Genomic DNA, 19537 nt, shown 5'->3' with positions numbered 1-19537 from the left:
AAACTGTGCAGAGTATGAAGCGTGTTCCAAATCTGCAATGGACCACTTCCATCGGTTTTTACTGAAAGTATACAGAATTAATAAGTTGTTTAGATTTGCGATGAAGTTGAAGATTTCACTGATGTCAGACTTTGATGAATAATTTGTTCTTCTTGTGTTGGCAACTCGAATAGTAGTTGCTACATTCTGTTGATGCTTTTCATTCATTTTACCAATGGAGGGCAGTATTGGCATTACAGACTGCAACGCAATCCAGCAATGAACCCACCTTCGTTCTTGATGTATGGTACAGAATGCAGAACACACTTTAAAACATATTTAAACAAAATCTTTATATATAAAAACAGTTACAAACAAGACAAATACAGACAGATGACTGAAGTTTGCATCTGTGTTACAAAAAAAAGTCCCACAATGCATTTATGACTTCCAGGATGTATGTAAAGGCCCTCTAACGTATCTTTAGAGTGTGTTGAGGCTCTTCAGCCTCCTCTCAGTGAAGAAGCGGTGTGCCTGGTGGGTTGCATTTTGGTCGTTACCTCCAGCTGATACACTGAAGTAGGACAACATTGACTTGTTGCTCTGCCTCTGCGCTGCCTTCTCGCCATCCTCTTCATCATCGTCCCTGAGAAAAGATTTACGAGGACAAAGACTGTTTTTTAAACTCAGTGCCAACTACTTGTCTCCTAAGGTCAAGCGATTAGCACAGAGATTAAGTGTAACCTGTGATCTTGCAAGTATTCTTATCTAACAGACACACTGAAAACCAAAGTATTTTGCAAATACACTATGAGAAATTGGTATCAGCCAGATCTGTGCTCACAAATAGCAGAAACAGTATAAGAGCAGAATCACAGAAGGACAGATGCTCCTTTAATTGAGGATTTCATAACCAAAGTAGGACTTTGATCAGAATAGAGTTTGAAGGCTCTTTACCAATGCACATTAACCGCTTTGCTGTCCATTAGGGTTTGGGCAGTGCTCCAGCTAAATCGAACAAACTGAGGGTAGCCAAATACTGGTTCGAGGTACTTCAGCAGCCACGCTTTCGTCTTGGGATCTGGAAACAAAGAAAAGAGTGGGACTCAGTTCTAGAAGGACTGGTAGCTCCCCTTACGATAAGGGTTCAGATCGCGCGAACAGGTGTGAAATGTGTGCGTTTAGTTAGTTTGTTTGTTTGCTTGTTTTAATCAATTTTAAATCATGCTTTTTATTTGTTTTTGTTTCTAATGTCTCTGTAAAGCACTTTGAATCACCTTGTTGTTGAATTGTGCTATACAAATAAATTTGCCTTGCCTAGTTTTTCTACAAAACTTTTACATGCAAATAAAATTATTTTAGCATAACAGTCTTAAGTAGGCAGTGTTAAATTCAACAAGTGAAATGTTATTTCAAACTGTTAATCCCAACAATGTCCGTCGCTAATGAAAACAGTGTCCCTTTGATGTAAATTGTAATGTGATATACTTCAGGTTACTTGTGTAACCCCGGTTCTCAGAATAGCATGAGTGAGATGTCTCACTATGGGATGGGCCTGACTTCATCATCAAATCTTAATCCACCGCGTAAATCATATGGTCGGGATATCTGGATCTGTCCTAAAGTGGTTCACCTCATTTCTTGTGGATAGAGCACTTTTAGTTTCAGTGGGAAACTTCTGGTCAGATATAGCTAAATTTTCATGTGGAGTCCCTCAAGGATCGGTTTTAAGCCCTTTGTTATTTTCATTATATATTCTTCCTTTAGGCCATATAATCAGCGGTTTCAAAATTATTTCCTACCATCTGTATGCAGACGATATCCAATGATACATCTCCTTTAAACCTTGGGAATTAGACAAATTATCCCTCTAATGGACTGTCTAAGGAAATTAATGGTTGGATGACAAACAATTTTTTACAGTTGAACGCAGACAAGACTGAGCGTTTAATTCTTGCCCCACAGAGTATCAAGCCCCAAATTAGTCAAAGTCTGGGTTCTTTCTAATCCTCGATTAAAACTACTGCTCTGAATCTTGGGATAATTTTTGATCACTCTCTGTCTTTTGACAGAGATCAGATCAAGTCTGTGACCTGCTCCTGCTTTTTTCATTTAAGAAATATTGCTAAACTTAGGACTATTGTCTCCAAAGGTGAAATGGAGATGCTTGTCCATGCCTTCATCTCCTCCCGGTTAGACTATTGTAACCCACTCTTTTCCTGTCTGTCTAAGGCCTCCTTAAATCACTTTCAAAAATGCTGCAGCAAGGCTTTTAACCCACAGTAATAAATTCTCCTATATCACTCCCATGTTAAAATCCTTGCACTAGCACTAACTATGTGATATGCTTTTATACTTCCTTAATATTGTTATATTGTTTTGTTTAGTATGCTTTTATATTCCCATGTGAAGCACTTTGTAATAGCTTCTTGTCTTAAAAAAAGTGCTATATAAATACATTTTACTTACTACTTTACTTCAGCTCCCAGGATGAAGTTGAGAGTGCTGCCTCTCTCTCTCTCTCTCTCAGAGATAGAGAAGATAGAGAGCGGTGTCTTGCCCACCCTGCGTGTCCTAAACACTTGTGTTATGGGGACATCTAGTTGCAGAATATGGTTGTAACACGTAGATAACACTAGCACGCGTAGGGTGTTAAGCTTCTTACAGCATCGGCTATAGTAGTGTTTCCCAACCACTGTGCCGCAGCACATAGGTGTGCCGTGGAAGATTATCTGGTTCAACCTGATTAGTACTCTAAGCAACCGGCATGAGTAACGGGCAGAACAATTACATTATCTTCCACTAGAGGGTGGTACAACTACCTGCTTTAATTAAATGAGTTGCTAACTGCCAGGAAAACAGAAGACAACGAAGAAATTACATAATAGTCATGCTGTGAGACAATGCAGTGCATAACAGCAATCGATAAATATTTGAAAAGAAAAAGTAGTCAATTTGACCTGGGTCCTGTTCAGAGCCAGATGAAGGCCCTAACATGCAAAAAAGGTAAACTGGGGACAAACGAGCCCATTCCGCTATACCTGATGCACGGGGAAAAATGATCAATATGTCTTTATGTTTGGTGGTGTGCCGTGTGATTTTTATAATGTGAAATATCTACTGTGGCTCCAAAAGGTTGGGAAATCCTGGGTTATAGCATGGTTACTGGGGTGGGCAGCAGTGCCCTCTTGAGGCAGCAGTGCCATAGTGTTGTTTATTGACTTGTTGAGCGCTCTAGACAAACCCCAGTGCCACGGATGGGTACCAGTCTGTGAGTCGTTTGGTACCGGGCTGCGAGAGTTGAGGCTCGGGTGTAAAATTTATGGTTTACAGGATTTTTAAAACCGTTAACTCGTTTTCCCTGGGTTTTTTCCCCATGTTGTAGTCGAGTGTCTTATTTTGTTATTTTGAAAGAAATATTTACGCATCACCATAGCGACCAGAGAACATTAAGGGGCAGAGAGGAGGATTTTATTCTTAATGTTGATGGCGCATTTAAGGAGGACGCTGCTAATAAAGTTACACAATTACACAGTGAATTTGCGTTAATTATTATATTTACAAAATACCACCGTTTTTGCCTTGGTTGTATCATTTTATTTTGCTGTATTTATCCGCGATACGGTCCGTGAAAATATTGTCTGACATTAAACCAGTCCGTGGCACAAAAAAGGTTGGGGACCACTGCTCTAGACTTTGCCCTCTACAGTGAGTCTGGACACGGCGGGGGGACACGTTGAGTGTGCCTGTGTGACTTAGAAGTAGCAACAAGCAACATACTCCGCAGACTTGGTGTGCATTTTTACTCTAGATTTTGTCGCCACAGCTAGCCTAAGCAGGTTGAGATATGCTCCGAAGCGAGAAGAGGTGTTTAAATACAAGTTACATAATACTGTAAGCTATTTAACAAATTTCCCACGCGTGGGACTAATAAAGGTTATCTTATCTTATTTAAGGGTGGGTGGTTCTGTCCAAAGTGGTAGTGGCAATCACCAGCCAATCAGGATTTGTGGAATGAGATAAAAACTTCTGATGAATGAGCTTCTGGGGGAGACGCATCCCATAGTGAGACAGTGAATACAACCATGTATCTTTTCATAAAAAGTGTCAGCATTAAATATATTGTATAATATATAAAGCTGATACAGAAATGAATTGTAAAAAAACAAAACAAAAAACAAACAAACAAACAAACATTTTCCAAAGAAATGTTTGTTTTTTTTAAATGGCACAAAGGCAGTGATATGTAATAATGTAATAAGTCATATTTTTTCCATTGAGGTTAAAGTAATTCTACACTGTTTATGTGCCATGTTTCAGTTCAAATTTTCACTGTGTGGCCCACCCCAGCTTTAACAGCTACACTAAGGTATATTAAGTGCATTTAATTTAAAATTAACTAGTTAACTAGGTTAATATGACTTATCATTTATGGTCAGTGTAGAATGTTTGTACCCACACTCACAGCAACATTTCAGAAGTTTGCTCTACTTTATTGTTCCACAGCACTAACTTTACATACTTTTACTTAAGCAAAACAAACTTTTAGTTTAAAATAAAACATGTTATTGCGGATGGATAATAACATGTGTGCATGGTTTCCTACCATTAGGGTACCCTGAGCCATAGTCTGTATCCACCTCTCCCAAGTCCTCTGTAAAGTTCCAGCCTTTCACGACACGATCCCTAGCAACCTGCAAACCAAAAAATAGCACCAGAATACTCTTTAAGAGCTGAAAATATGAAATATAACATATGAATATTCTTTAGTAACAGCACGGGTAGGTCAATAATCGCAAAAGGAAAATTGCTCCTTTTGGTCTGCTGTCTACTGCAGTAAACCAGAAACCATTAAGTGGAGAAAAAAAACATCTCAATGTAAAATACTGAATATTTGAAGAACCAAAACTCTGTTTTCTACACTAAATAATCGCATAAGATATATCACTAAAAAAATACATCATAAAAAGTTTGTAATCCTTACACGAATAAGGACATAATTTTGTATTATTGTTCAAATGCTTCTCTTTAGCCTGATAGTAAAGTTGTGCAAAATCCAATGCACAACTGTTTTGCATTTACTACAGCTTGTAAAAACTACTTATTTCAATACTTCAATAAAATCTCTGAAGGTAGCTTCACACCCTAGAGATAATAAAGTACTAACCAACTCTAACAGCCAAGGAGTTTAAAAATAGAAAAGACTTAAATCCAGCTGAGGACTGGTCACTAACCTTTGCACAGATACTGGCTGCACTCACAACTGGAAACAGGGAGTCAGCTTTTGGCCTCACAGTCACTTGAATACCCGGAAACCGCTGAGAGAGTTTATGCTCATACTTGTCCGCTGGGCCAACTGTGTCCACATAAATCTGCACAACAACACAGAGATAGTAAAAGATAAGACCGAGGCAAATAATACACAATGAAAAAGTCAGGTTGGATCACTCGGAGCTACAACTTAAAACAGTTAAACAAAAAGGATAATTACTACTTCAAATATAATAAAGCTGCGATAAGACAGCGATTTATTATATTTTGGTTTTTATTTGACGATACAGTAGATCAGACCTGGGATGTACGGTTCTAGACCACCTGTAGTGGAGGTCATTGGTGGACTGTTCTGCACTAATATGCCCACTAACACGAGGGGGGGAGAAGCATTGGGGAATGTGTCCATCTCAAGGCAAACAGTAACAAGACAGATAGAATTTGCAGGAAATATGGAGTCTCCATTGAAAAACAAAGCAGACAACTTTGTGCCGATTGAACTTTGTCTCCTTGGCTCCATAATAGCTATAAAGTCTGCAACACATTTTTCGACGTTGGAAAACAAAAAGGTTTGAGGTCAGTGAAAGTTAGGAAACTGCAAGCTTGGATAGGCTGTAATGGAATAAATTGCAGGTGTAATGGCAGGTATTATAACAAAAAAAAAAAAAAAAAAGTGACTTTTGAAGCAGATGCAAGATAAAGTGTCTGAATGGTGACAGAGGCTACCACACAGCTGCATGTGGCTCATTCATGGGCAAGAGTGTGGGACCTGAGAGCAGAAATATAAAATTGTTTTTTAAGAAGAAAGGCAAGCACATCCAGAGCTCTAAGGTCCATAAGGCATCTCAGGTATTAAACCCAACTTGAATTTACTTGTTCAAGCCCAAAAAAGATTCTCTCATTTAAAAAGAAAAAAAAGAACTTAAAAACTGCAGATAAAGTAATTAAAACTATAACCAAAACAGCAAAAGTGCTTTGTTTAAAATGAAAAGTCTTTGAAATTTTAAAGACTTTAACTGCCCACCCACACAAAAGTGCCCCCTTAGGCTGAAAGGACAGTTTCAAGGCAGATTTAGCTTTTAGGAACATAGAGGAAATATGACCTATACAGGACATTGCGGACCCTATATTAAAAGAATAATGTGCACATATTTAAACATTTCATGTAAACTGTTTACCTACCTCTTTAAGCTGTACTCCACTGTCCAAAGCATACTGTACAAGGTCTATTGCTGTATCATGTGAAAGGGCGTTGAGGTTGTATTTTGTCCTTGAAGGAAAAATAGACATTATGTTAGTCTGCATGAATGATGGTAACAAACCACCAAGTGCATGGCGCTGTATGCGCAAATTACCTCCGTAACATGCAGGTAGAGATGGTGTTTGGCGACAGAATCTGCAGAGCCCACCCAACATAACTCTTAGCTTCATCCAGTTTTTCAAAAAGATTCTCTCTTTCTGCCTCTGTCAGGGTTTTTGAATCTAAAAGAAAAGCAAATAATCACTGAAGACACAATGACAAACTGTATCTTCAAATGTGGAAAGGAAAACGCCGGGGGGCTTTTCATGCTCATTTTCTGGTGACATTTTTAGTTACTGAAACAAAGTAAATAATGATTAGCAAGCTTCATACTTTTTAGGGCTGGGCGATATGGCCTAAAATCCATATTGCGGTATAATTTGAAGCACGTGCGGTAACGATATATATCACGATATATTCTTTTCTTCTGTATAAGGTATTTTCCACACTATAAGGCACACTTAAAATCCTTTAATTTTCTCAAAAATCGAGAGTGTGCTTTATGTATGAATTCTGGTTGTGCTTACTGACCTCGAACCGATTTCTGCGTGCAGAAATCTGTTAAAAATGTTTTAGTACAACTTTGGTAAGCCACACTGCTTGAAGGATTGTCAGAGCATTACGGCTGCCGTAGTCAGGAGCTTCGTGGAGTAATCTGGGTCCAAAACTCAGTCCCCTTCAGGTCCCAAAGTCAAACGAACACTGAGAGTTAAAAACGGTCTAAATTCTTTCATCTTTAATTAAATCATCAGCGTTGCTGCTTTATCGGGTGTAACAATTAAGTTTTACATCCATGAAAACAGAATTTATTAAATTTAATGGAGTTAGAAGTTAACAGGAAGTTAGCTCGCTAGTTTCCACCTAAACATGACATACCATGTTCTTACTGAGAGATTTTTGAAACTAATTAAAACGTACAGCTCTGCTACCACTTCCGACATAAATGAAGACAGGAAACTAAACAGCAGTGGCGTTTGCAGGGTTACTGAAGTTGGACTACCTGGTATATAATGTTGTGCTACGTGATTGCTAGCGACACAGCTATGTTAGAATAACATTAGCACAGTGAAGCTGGAGGATAAACGCCAACTTTTTTTCCACTCATTAAAAGTTAACATGAGGGATTCTGGTGGTCAGGGACAAATGCAATCGCATAGCAGGATGCTACACACGGGCCAAACTTCAGTCAGGAGAACAACTGAGATTATTCGTCCACAATACAAGGTTAGTTAATATACTGCAACAACATGGGAATACAACAGCTGCGAGAGATTTCAACATTAATGAATCAATGTTACGGGAGTGGAGGAAGCACAGTTTTTGGCTTTCCCCATATTTCAAAAGTGCTTCATCTCTTTGCTATGACTGTCGCCCGCCATAATTTGCAGATGATAATGGTTTTAGCCGCTGCGATGCTTTCGACCGAAACAGGTGCAGCTTGATGACATCATCAACATGCGCTATCACGATAGAGCGGTATAGTCAAAATCTCTATCGTTGGCCAAATTTATATCGTTTCTATCGTATATCGTTTATATCGCCCACCACTAATACTTTTCTTTCTTTTTTTTGTTTAATTGTACGGGAGGAAAGCAGCGACAATGAGTTTAAAGCATTATATTCAGAAAGACTGCTGCATTTTTCTCCGTTTAAATACAGCAATACAAGCAAACTGGTTTACCTGCTACTTTCAAGTCCTTCAGCGCCTCCTTTCTGGAAAGTGGACAGAAACATATCCCATACACCATCGGCCCTGCATCACAAGTAACATCAAAACTGTTAGATTTCTCTACTAAATGTACATACTAATTCACCCAAAACTCAAATGGCAAATAACAGGGAGACAACAAACATCAATATCAGCTCATAGCTACATGGTTGGCTCCTATCAACAAATAACATGGCATTTACCAAAGATTAAGTAACTATCTTGTGTCAAAAATTTCCAATGCCTTAATGTTTAAGGACAGTGAGATGATCAGAAAATCTGTTGGTTTTTAACCATTAAAAATGTTCTCCTTTTTCTAGCAAAGAAGGGATATTAGAAACAAATACATTAAAAACAAACATTTAAAAAAAAGCATTGAACAAACTGTTCTTTAACACTGGTATTAGACCAGAATTTCACATTCTGTGTATCCAGACCAGTAAACAAAATTATTCAATTTTAAAATAAGTTGTAGGATAAAATTTCTAAACATTTTATGAATGTTTTTAATTAATTTTCAATTAAAGGTTACAATTTGTCAAACATTTAATTTAATTAAGTGCAATTTTAACACTATGTTTCAGCATAACTTTACATACTTTGCACTCTGTGTTTCAAATATAGAAGAACCTCGAGTGGTTAGCTTAGAGTAAGTAAAAGTCACGTACCCAGCACAGGCCCCCTGCCAGCCTCATCAATGCCAAGACAGCAATCCTCCGTTTTGCAGACTTCAGGGATCTCAGAAACCAGCCGGCAGCTGACGGAGTTGTCATCTTCAAAGGGGCTGAGGTCCATGACTGATGGCTGAAAGAACATGCAACATTAAATTAAATTTAAAGTTGATTTTTGTCTTAGTGAGCCACAAAGTAAGGCGTGTATTTATTATTTTACTTACTTTGAACTTCTGTAACAGATGCCCCTGAAAAATACCCTACAAACTTTAATTAATAAGACTAAAACAAAATAAATAAATAAATAAATAAATATATATAAGGATCAAATCCACTACAAAAATAACTGAAGCCTAACTGAAGAGAAAACAAAAAACAAACAAACTGATATGTAAGGTGGGTAAGAAAAACAATGAAGTACACAACATTGTTTTTCTTACCTACCTTACAGGAGGATAAAAAAAAGCTCGACTGAGCTCCTGACAGGAGAGCAAATGATGATGTGTGAATCTGTGGGTGTGTGTCGGGAGCTTAAAGGGACTTTATGAAGGGAGATGTAAGATCCCACTGTGCGATGGTACTCTAAAAGTCAAATGACAGCAATGTGAGATCTAGCTCTGACTCATTAAGTTATACACATTCAGACACAATGAAACACACACAGACCTACAATCGGACATGGAATAACCACACACAGTTATTCCGTTGTTGGATTACATGATTGTATGACAATTAACTTAAAGAAATTGCTCCTACATTTACTGCATACACAGAGAAAATCGCCACATTTCGGATCCTTACAACTTTAGAGAACGGATATTTTATACGGGGACTTTATCAACGGAAAAGGTGCATTTCAGAAGAAATATGAAATGCTCTGTTATTATCCGTGTGGCTGCTGTGAGCTTAAACGTTAGCTAAATGCTACGCGCCACTCAAACGGACAGTTTTAACCAGCTCGCCCTGGAGATTTGTGCTTAAGTCATTAGTTTAGGCTGCTGGGAGAAAATGCCAAAGTAGCACACATCGTCATAAACGCAAGCAAAGTTTATGCTGACCTGCTCAGATGATGAAAACACCCCAAACTTCACCTGACGAGTACTTCTGTGTGCACCGTGCAGCAGATTTGGCGCCCCTGGATTGACGTCATCATCGATTCTTCTTCTCTTGTGTTTGATGGCAGTTCTAATTCTCTAGAGTTGTATTACTGCCACCCCCAGTTTTTTAGTCAATGATTTCAGTCTTTTCTTCCTCCGTACCGATTCCCTTTAGAGGGCCGCAAGTTCCAAAATTAGTTAAATAAATACATTATTAAATAATCAAATAAAAGTGTAATTAATTAATTAAATAATATTAAATTATAAATTATAAATAAGTAATGTATCAAATGTTTTAAATGAATTGGACAGCTATTTAATACAATAATTATATATTCATTAATTCATTAATTATTCCCTTAATTAATTAATCAATAAAAAAATAATAAATTGTTTAATTATGTATTTATTTCCTTTGTTTTGGGACTTGTAGTCCCCCATAAGTCCCTACACTGAAGTTTTTTAACTCTCTGTCACCGTCAGGAAAACTCTAATAATCTTTATTCTTGCATCATTCCAGCACAAAGACGAAACATGCTGTTTCTCTTTCTGAGCCAGTAACCCTATAATATTCCCTATAATGAAATTTTGTATAAACTAGTGTACTATTCTTTGAGTCAGAATGAACATTCCTGTCACAAGATAGAAGCGCCAATCAGGTTTTGGAAAACTGAATTGTATGTATCCTTTATTTATCCTGATACTAAGGTCTCATTGACTTTAGAGATGCCTTTTTAAAGAGAGATCTGGTCTAGAGGACATCAGAAATTGCAGCTAAACATGTTAAGAGGCTAAAAAGGACTTGACTGATTACAACAAGTACAATGATGCAGAGTCCTAAAGACACTTGCAAAACAGATCATTTCATTTACTATATAGGCCCATTAATATAGTTGCTTTCAACAACCCACTAATTGAGTTTCTTTCCTCTACTAAATCTGCACAGCTTTAATTTTAACCCTAGCCAAGCCTTGCACATACATAACTTATTTTCTGCAGGAGATGAGGATGTGCTCTACTGTTTCTGTAATAGCCATGAAATATGATCCGTTTAAGCTGCTGTGACCAGTTCTTATCTGCTCTTTATATTATTTTCAGTCTTATGTCTTGCTTCTTGCCTCCTCTACTTTATTTTCTGTCTCATGCAAATGTCTCTTATTGAGCTTTCCCAGCTCTTTAGCCATTTTTTTAAAGTATTGACCAAACTATGATATTCCTCTTTGATTTGACTGAAAAGTTGGCATCAGCTAATGAGCAATTCATAACTGGGATCATGGTGATTTCTTTTTGCCGTTTTAGTTGTTAAGTATGCTGACACTCATTATTCAAGGTGACAAACTACCTCACATTTTGAATGGTTTGCAAATGTCAGCATACACGAATCTCACAAATGTGGTTAAAAAATAAATGTTTTGGTCTGTGCCTGGACCGATACTGTAACTCAAACATGATTATGAGACAAAACAGCAGCTGAAATCATATTTCCCGTGTTTAAAAAAGCTTAAAATTTAAAAGCTTATTTAAGTGAATAAATTTAGCTGAATTGTTTGTGTGGATGTATACAGCAGCTCTGCCTCTCAGCATTACAAATATAGCTGTGATTTGTTCACCCTGTTACATATGAGAATATTCCTTTCTATTATTTTCTCTTCCCAATGTTCTTCTGAATCCCGTCTGACAGCTGGAAACACTAACTGCTGCTTCTGTTGCCTGTTTCTGCACTGAGGTCTTCTTCTTCTTCCTCCCCTCTTTTTATGGCATCAGCAAACTGTATCAAAACTGTAACCGCCACTGTTTGTTGAGGAGTGATACTGCACCAGCTTCTTCTCTTTAATCAGCATTTGGGCTGCTGTCTGACCCAAAAATGTTATAACTTACAAGCTGGAGTCTTGTGAAAAACTATGTACACTCCATAGTTTTTGCATAACAACCTTTATCAGCAGTAACTATCTGTGTTTTTTTTCTGCAGTAAGTATCTGTTTTTTGTGTCAGTCGCTCACATTTGTGAAGGAATCTCTGCCTGCTTTTCTTTGAGGTTTGCATGCATGCCGCAGCATTCAATCAGGTTTTGACTAGGACCCTGCAACACTTTGAGTCTTTTCTTTAGCTTTATCTGTTGGGCAGATTGTGCCAAATTTAATTCTAGAATACTTTCACTCAGTGACTGCAAGGTGCCAAGGACCCGTGGCTGCAAAAAGGCCATAGCAATAGTTTGGTGTGAGCTGTTTCCAAATGTCATGCTGTGCATTAAAGTCAAACACCCCCATTTTGGTCTCAACTATCCAAAGGACATTGTTCTAGAAGTCTTGTGGTTTTTTTCAGACACAATTGTGCAAATGTAAGCAATGAATTCCCACTTATGACTCTTTGAGGAATTTGTAGCATGTGCATTTAGATAATCATGTGTGCTCCTGTCTAACACCAGTGTCTGTGCTGTGAGTTGCTGTAGCAACGTTACGATCACCCAAATAACATAATATGAATTACTTGAGCTTGGTTTGGCTGATTTCTAATTTAGCCTTGAAAATGGATGAAAGCAGATAAGTAATATAATAGTATTACATTATAATACTATTTGGGATTATTTGTACTGATGAAGTATAAAAAACGAAATCTTTGAAATGAAAGTATTTCTGAGTATGATCTTATGTGAGTTTATTTGGACTTTATATGAGTTTATGTAGCACAACACAATAAACTCACCAATATTTAACAAAGTATGAAATGCTTTATTGAATAAAATGACGTAAAGGTGCAGAAAAGCAAAAATGCAATGTTTTCATGTGAATATCTATATCTACTCATCAAACTTGCTCAGAATCTTTTTACATTCTTAAAAAAGGTTTGGGTTTTTTTTAGCGCACTCCTTCACATGCCCCCTTTTAAAAGCCATTCAAGGTTTGTTTTTCAGTTTTGTCATGGCCTGGAGGTAGGCAAAAAGCTGGAGCCATGGCTGCTTATCTGTTTTTTTCTCATCTTGCCCACAACATGATTTTAAGAGTGTTTATTCTCCGACTGGTAGGATTAATTTAAGATGCCACAATTTAAGATTAATCTAAGATGCCTTTGTGTAATGTAACAACTTCCCTTGGGCTTGGGCTGCTCTTTTCATTTAAAACTCCCACTTCCTTATTTTGGCGCATGTCTGCATCGCCCCCAATGCGGAGAGAGCAATGAACTTGACCTTTGAATTTTGCATGCCATCTGAATGGGTTTAAACTGCAGCTGAGTGTGGAGGCAGGGAGGGAGCCTCAGGTGGAGAGGAGAGGGTAGAGTGAAAGGAAGGCCATGTACAAAAGTTCGAGTGTACGCTGGTTACTGAGCTGAAATTGGCCTTGCCTCTGACTCTTTACACCCACCCCTTCTCTCTTTCTGTCCCTTGCTTTCGTTGAATGGCTCTCTTTGTCTTTCTCAGTAACACGCAGTCCCCAGCCGATTAAATGTGGGGGAATTAGTAGTCAATTTTAGCCTACCACACACACAAACACACTAAACAGCTTATGGTGGTGGGGCTCTGGTTGTGTTGTTATTACAGTTCACACGTCAGCTGCGTGTTTTTAATTAATTTCTAGTTTTTTTCACCCTTCACTTGCTAACTGCTTCATATGTTATTCCTGAACCACTACCACTGCATTAAATCACTCTCACACAGGACTTTTTTTTTTATAAATAAATTGATTTAATAGATGACAACAATAATATTTCAACATTGCTTTTCTGGTAAGGAAGCAAAATACTCAAGTGAATGTATAGCAAACACTTTACAAAACTATCCAGAATTATACAAAATGGAAGAAACAAAGGTGTGACACGATGCATTATTACTTACATAAAAATATCAACTATGTGAGAAAAGGGTCAGTATAAAATGATAAAGTATGTGTCACGTAATAAAGATGAAGCTGTGGTAATGACCATTATTCACATTGGTAAAAGGGGGGAGAGGGCGCAACATAGGAAGAAAGTGTAAAAACAAAAGCGTGGCTTTGGCCCACATGCGGAGCAGAACGGCCGTACATGTGATTCTAATCCTTAAGCAGGACCCAAGCTGGCCAATTATCTTGAGAGATTTGGTTGAGACTTTGCACTTATAGATTTGAACTCTGTTAAAGGTGGATCAGGAATCTTTTAGGCACTTAGTAATCAAAAAGAAAAGTGGAAATTTGCTTTAGTCACCCATGTATCCAGTCATATTTCTCCTTTGCTGTTGGCACAAAACAAACAGAGCTGAGGTAAGTGTCCGAGACTGAGCAAAAAGTCGAAATGCATCTTTTAGAGCTCTCTTTCCCTCTCTTTTTCCTATTTTTCCCCTTAAATGCTTCATTGATCACGTCAGCAAAGTTAATATAAAGGCAGGACAGTGATACAGTGAGACTGCGCTATCTACAGAGAAAGAAAAGTTGCAGCTATCCTTTTCCGGCCATGAAAAAACAACCCCAGGGATCATCGAAAGATGTCTTTTTTTTTACCCCCCCAAAAGCAGTGGTGCAGATGTAGATGTGTAATATCAAATCAAACACAAAGTTACACCCTAGGATATCCACAATGACAATAAACTTACTACTCATATAAAATAACACAAAGACATCACAAACAACCTTTAGTTTGGTTAATAAATTCTGATTATGTCAGTCTAAACCCAGCACTTCTGGGTCAAATCGGAGTCACTCATCAATCCATTTGTCCACTTTCAACGTCTCGTTCACTTGTCTATCTTTACACCCTTTCCTGTATGTCCCAACCCACGAAATTTTTGATGGCACATGTTTGTTAAGTTTTCTTCTGCTTTTGATTGGCGGATGACCCAGGAATCACACTCTATACTGTGTGGGTATTTTTTTAACTGTTTAAGGCCCCATGGATGCACATTGCATTAAACTGACTAAAAAAGTAAAAACTTCTAATATAACATCGATATGGCACGGGCATACACACACACGCGCGCTCACACTCACATATTTTGCACACACACAGATCCACTCACACACTTCCCATATTTCCTTCTGCTCAGCTGGTCTCCCTCAAGGTCTTGTGAGTGTGGTGTAAACAGGCTGCTCCCAGTGAGTGGGGCTGTGAGAGGGCGCCACGCTGGAGGGGTCTCCTATGGTAGTGTACAGAGGCCTCTGTGTAGGGCCCATGTAGGAGAAGGCTGAGTACAGCCCAGGGGCTTGGCTGGAGTGGGCATAGTATGCCCCGGGGGCCTGGTGGTCTCCGTACTCAAACTGAGCTCTGGAGGCCAACGATGGAAATGCGGAGCCATAGTGAGGCAGGCTGAGTGGGGTGTAGGTGACATGGGTGCCTGAGGAGGGAGAGGATGAGGCTTCGGCGTAGTGTGTACCAGAGACAGATTCACTTTTGATCTGAGCCTTGGATGGGTCGGAGGAAGACGGGGAGGCCTGAGGCTGTTGTTGCTGTTTGGACAGCCAGGCGGAGTGCCCGCTTGCAGCAGCCAGGGCGTAGGCGTAAGACGAGGCCGAGGATCCAGCTGCAGGAGCCCCAGTCGCGCTCTGAGGGTGACCATTTGGAGGGAGGTACTGGTCAAACTCGTTCACGTCAAATGGCTCGATGTTGGACATCACCTCATGGCTGATCTCGCCGATGTCCATGGTGCCAAAATCGATGTGGGGTTTAGCACTTGAAGATGAGGGACCACCGGAAGACCCTTCAGCTCCAACCCCAAGGGCTCCCCTGGGCCCCCCTGATCCTCCAGGCGCTCCTGCTCCCCCCTCCCTCTTGGCATCTGACAGTTTCCCAGACTGGAGCTCTGTCTTTGGGGTGGTAGGTGGAGTTGGCGGGCTGTGACCCTGACCTAAATGAGAAAGAAGGAGCAACATGATAAGGTGAACTTTGACATCAGATACAAAAAGGCTTTTGTTTGTTTGTTTGTTTTGTTTGTTTTACCTAACTTAAGTTATATTTTGAAATTACAGCATAAATTAATAAGTTTCGAGACTTTTGATTTAAGTTTTGAAATTTTGGATCAGGTCTCTCGCAACGTGAAAATAATAATATCACTAAGACATCCATAGAAACGGGAAGACACATACCAGCAGGATGGTGGTGATGATGGTGGTGGTGGTGCAGGTCACCCAGTGGAGACCCAGCCCCGCCATTGTGCTCAAGATGCACAGTCTTGTAGTGTGACTGGGAGTGGCTGGCCTCCCCTTCCCCCTGGCTATCTGACTCATTAGAAGGCATCAGTTTGCCATTTTTGCGTCTCCGGGGCTGGTACTTGTACTCCGGGTAGTCCTTCTTGTGCTGTTTTCTCAGCCTCTCTGCCTCCTCGATGAATGGCCTCTTGTCGGTCTCATTCAGTAGCCTAGGGGGCAGAAAAACAAGGACTAGTCTTATATTGCTTCCAAGTTCATTTTGAAAATATTTTATTAAAATATGTCTGAAGATCATAAATATATCCTGCTTTCCGAATCATGCGTAATGCATAAATATCTTTTTTTCTTTACTTCTTTGGGTTAAAATCTGTTTGTTTACTTTTAAAATTCTCTCTGTAAAGGAGAACAACAGAAAAACACCAAGTTTTTATTTCTACCCGATTTAATACCAAACAACCACAAACTGAAGCGCAAACATTTTACGCTTAAATTCAGCACCGGTACATCCTTTACGCACAAGAAATGTGCCGCTTGTATGGCCACACTGTTCCTTTTTTTTTTTTTTAATACAAACCTCCACAGTTTGCCCAGTGTCTTGCTGAGCTCTGCGTTGTGCAGGTGGGGGTACTGGTCCGCAAGTTTCCTCCTCGCCGCTTGCGCCCACACCATGAAGGCGTTCATTGGCCTTTTGACATGGGGTTTAGCTTTGTTTCCGTTGTTTACGCGCACCGGCATTGGCACAAGTGTCCAGTCATACCCGTCCAGCACCTGACTGACCGCCTCCCTTATGCCGATCGGGAAACGATCGTCCTCTTCCTCTTCCTTGGCTCTGGGTCTGCCTCCATCATCACTGCTGCCGTCCACACAGAGCGCGGTCAGCTGCTGCTGCCCCGTCAGAGGTGAGTCCTGGCCGGGCGTGGCTCCAGGTTGAGTCGGTGACAGTGAGTGACCATCGTCTGACCCTGCGGGACTCAGCTCCGCCTCGGACAGGCTGTGCTCCTCGCCGGACATTTTTCCTTTTCAATTTCGTTAAATTATAGGACAATCCTCAAATGAAAACTTTGCCACAGAACTAACTTCTCGGAGTAATTAAATGGTTTCAAGTAAATGTCCGGGGTGTCAAGGATCCCAGTTATTGTTGACTCTTCTTAGGCAAAGACATACTGCTGCGTAAAAGTCTCCAAATGCTTTCCACCTTCAGCTGGAAATCCTTTACAGCAACAGCGGCTAAATCTAAAAACCACACAGACACAAATTTGTTACAATTATCATTTTAATTTTGGTCCGAAACAAAAGAACCGTGATTTATTTCAAGATAAACACCTTAAGTTACTTAACGGGACTAAATGTGATAAGAAAGCGACTGAATCTGAATTTCTTTTCGATAATGTCACATTCCGGAAAATAAAATTCCGCCGGTAAAATATACACATATTGTTATTATCATTATTATTATTATCATAATTATTATTAATCCAACTTAGTCCATACAGCGTTTAATAAAAATAATAATTACGCGTTTGGTAAAAATACTAATATCAAACATTCACTTTTATGTATAAACTCTCATTTTTTAAATTACATAACTTACCAATTTAGATGTCCAGTGGTTCAGCATGGAAGTGTGTGTGGCTGACTGTAGAGCCGATGAATGGCTGCTCTGTGTGGCAACACCGGAGCTTAAAGAGCGCCTTGTGAGAGGGACAGGGAGAAAAAAAAAAGTGATTGAAAGTGGAAAACATTCCCAGAGAGGCAGCATTCCAGCACAACCAGCCCCGCCCTCCCAGTAAGACTCTGCTCTGGTTGGTCCTCTAATTATCCCGCTGCACTCCGATTGGGCAGAAGCCACGTAGCGTTAATGGCCGTCTGTCCATCACTGCAAGGTTTCCAACGGAGAAGAGGTGAGATTTTTACCTTGGAGAGGCTTAAATGACTGTACAGTGCGCCCATTTACAGGCAGGAGAAGGCCAGCTTTGTTGGACGTGTTGACATGTTATATCAAACAAATAAACAATCATGAAGAGAGTTATTGCCCCGTGCGGTTCCTGAAGAAAAAGCACCAAATGAATTGTAAAGTTCAGTTCAGACTGAACGAAACTCTGCTTACAAAAAATTATCTTACAAATTTGAGAGATTTGGGTAAACAGAAGTTCGGGAAGAAAATCCACAGAAAAGGAAAAAACGCACGAACGCCAGTTTAGGCAGGATGTGTTGAACGGGTTTATGGATCATGAAATCATAAACGTTATGCTAAATAATCATTTTGAATCTATATTTGACCTCATAATGATCACACAAAGCGTCATTACCTTTTTTAAGGTATCTCCTTATTCCTCGTAGTATTCTCTGCAATTCATAAAACAGTCACGAAATTTATTATATTGATTTGTATTCGTGGATGCGACTTTAAAGAGGGGAGGGGGGAACCCAAGAGTCTGAAAGGAGGGATGTCTTGAAATGATTTGAAGTTAGCTGATATGTCAGATATTACACCTTTACTTGAAATAACCTTTGGCTTTTGAGTGTTATACTTCATAATTGAAATGTTAGACGAGAAATCTATCTTTAAGAGTTATTTACGCTTCTATCTGCGTGAAAATTGGGGGAACAGACAAAAAACGTGTAAAGACACCTGGATTTAAAATGATGATAATAATAACAGATAATCTCAATAAATAGTAACATCTCTAAAAACAACCTAGGTGCTATAGTTATTGTTATGATTTTAATCTAATGTTGCATTCTTCGTGTCTCCTTAACCTCCTCTTCCCGTGTCCCGCTCTGCGTTTGTTCGCGTGTTAGGATCTATTTGTAGGCTGCAGGATTGAAGGCCGCGATTTTAATGCATGATGGGAAAGATAGAGAATTGACTTAAGCTGCATTTGATGCGCAAACGGACACACACACACACACACACACACACACACAAAATGAATGCAACAATGACCCCTGTGTATCCTTTTGCCTCTCATGTTGAGCCCGACTCTCAGTTTTCTCCCTCTCTCTCTTCTCTCTTTGCTCTCTTTGTCTCCATCTCAGGTGAATTGTAGCCATGTGATCAAACGCCCAAGCCTCTATCCATTAACCCTCGTAAATGAAAAAAAGGGGAACAAAAAGCAGTTTTGTGCTGCAAACATGGAGAAAAAAAATGATAACAGAGAGCGATGTGTGCGTCTTTCTCCCCTTATGTCCTAGCATTGACACTAGTCGCGCACACATAGAAAATACTCCGCAGCAGACGGGGACACATGGATCTCTCTGTTTCTCTCCCGCTCCGACACTTTGCTATCTTCAAACACACACTGCGGCACCTGGATATCGGCCTCGGAGGTGCTAATGGTAGGAAGTTGATGTTTGGAGGATGACGAGTTGGTAGTCGTAGTGGTGCTGGTGGTGCTGGT

General features: G+C 39.5%; 2 protein-coding genes across 3 annotated transcripts; both read right to left on the bottom strand.

Moving 5' to 3' along the window:
* Positions 1–313: 313 nt before the first annotated feature.
* Positions 314–10116, bottom strand: rnaseh2a (ribonuclease H2, subunit A). Of its 2 annotated transcripts, none has more exons than XM_040024546.1 (9): positions 9988–10116; positions 8927–9062; positions 8232–8303; positions 6606–6732; positions 6433–6520; positions 5214–5351; positions 4586–4673; positions 937–1060; positions 314–625 (listed from the first exon to the last, which is right to left on the bottom strand). In XM_040024546.1, the coding sequence occupies exons 2-9, from the start codon at positions 9051–9053 to the stop codon at positions 463–465; spliced, it is 927 nt and encodes a 308-aa protein (XP_039880480.1). In that variant the 5' UTR covers positions 9054–9062; positions 9988–10116; the 3' UTR covers positions 314–462. The 2 variants fall into 2 exon arrangements, with proteins under 2 accessions (XP_039880480.1, XP_039880481.1); XM_040024547.1 differs by lacking the exon at positions 9988–10116 and adding an exon at positions 9154–9189.
* Positions 10117–14648: 4532 nt separating this feature from the next.
* On the bottom strand, positions 14649–17864 carry LOC120729096 (transcription factor Sox-10-like). Its single transcript, XM_040024536.1, has 4 exons — positions 17728–17864; positions 16711–17369; positions 16074–16345; positions 14649–15835 (listed from the first exon to the last, which is right to left on the bottom strand). The coding sequence occupies exons 2-4, from the start codon at positions 17145–17147 to the stop codon at positions 15048–15050; spliced, it is 1497 nt and encodes a 498-aa protein (XP_039880470.1). The 5' UTR covers positions 17148–17369; positions 17728–17864; the 3' UTR covers positions 14649–15047.
* Between the last annotated feature and the right edge of the window lie 1673 nt (positions 17865–19537).

This window comes from Simochromis diagramma, unplaced genomic scaffold, assembly GCF_900408965.1.
Source record: "Simochromis diagramma unplaced genomic scaffold, fSimDia1.1 OVJJ01000302.1, whole genome shotgun sequence".
NCBI classification, from domain to species: Eukaryota; Metazoa; Chordata; class Actinopteri; order Cichliformes; family Cichlidae; genus Simochromis; species Simochromis diagramma.
The sequence above is the reverse complement of the archived record's forward strand: the minus strand, read 5'-3'. Positions and strand labels throughout refer to the sequence as shown.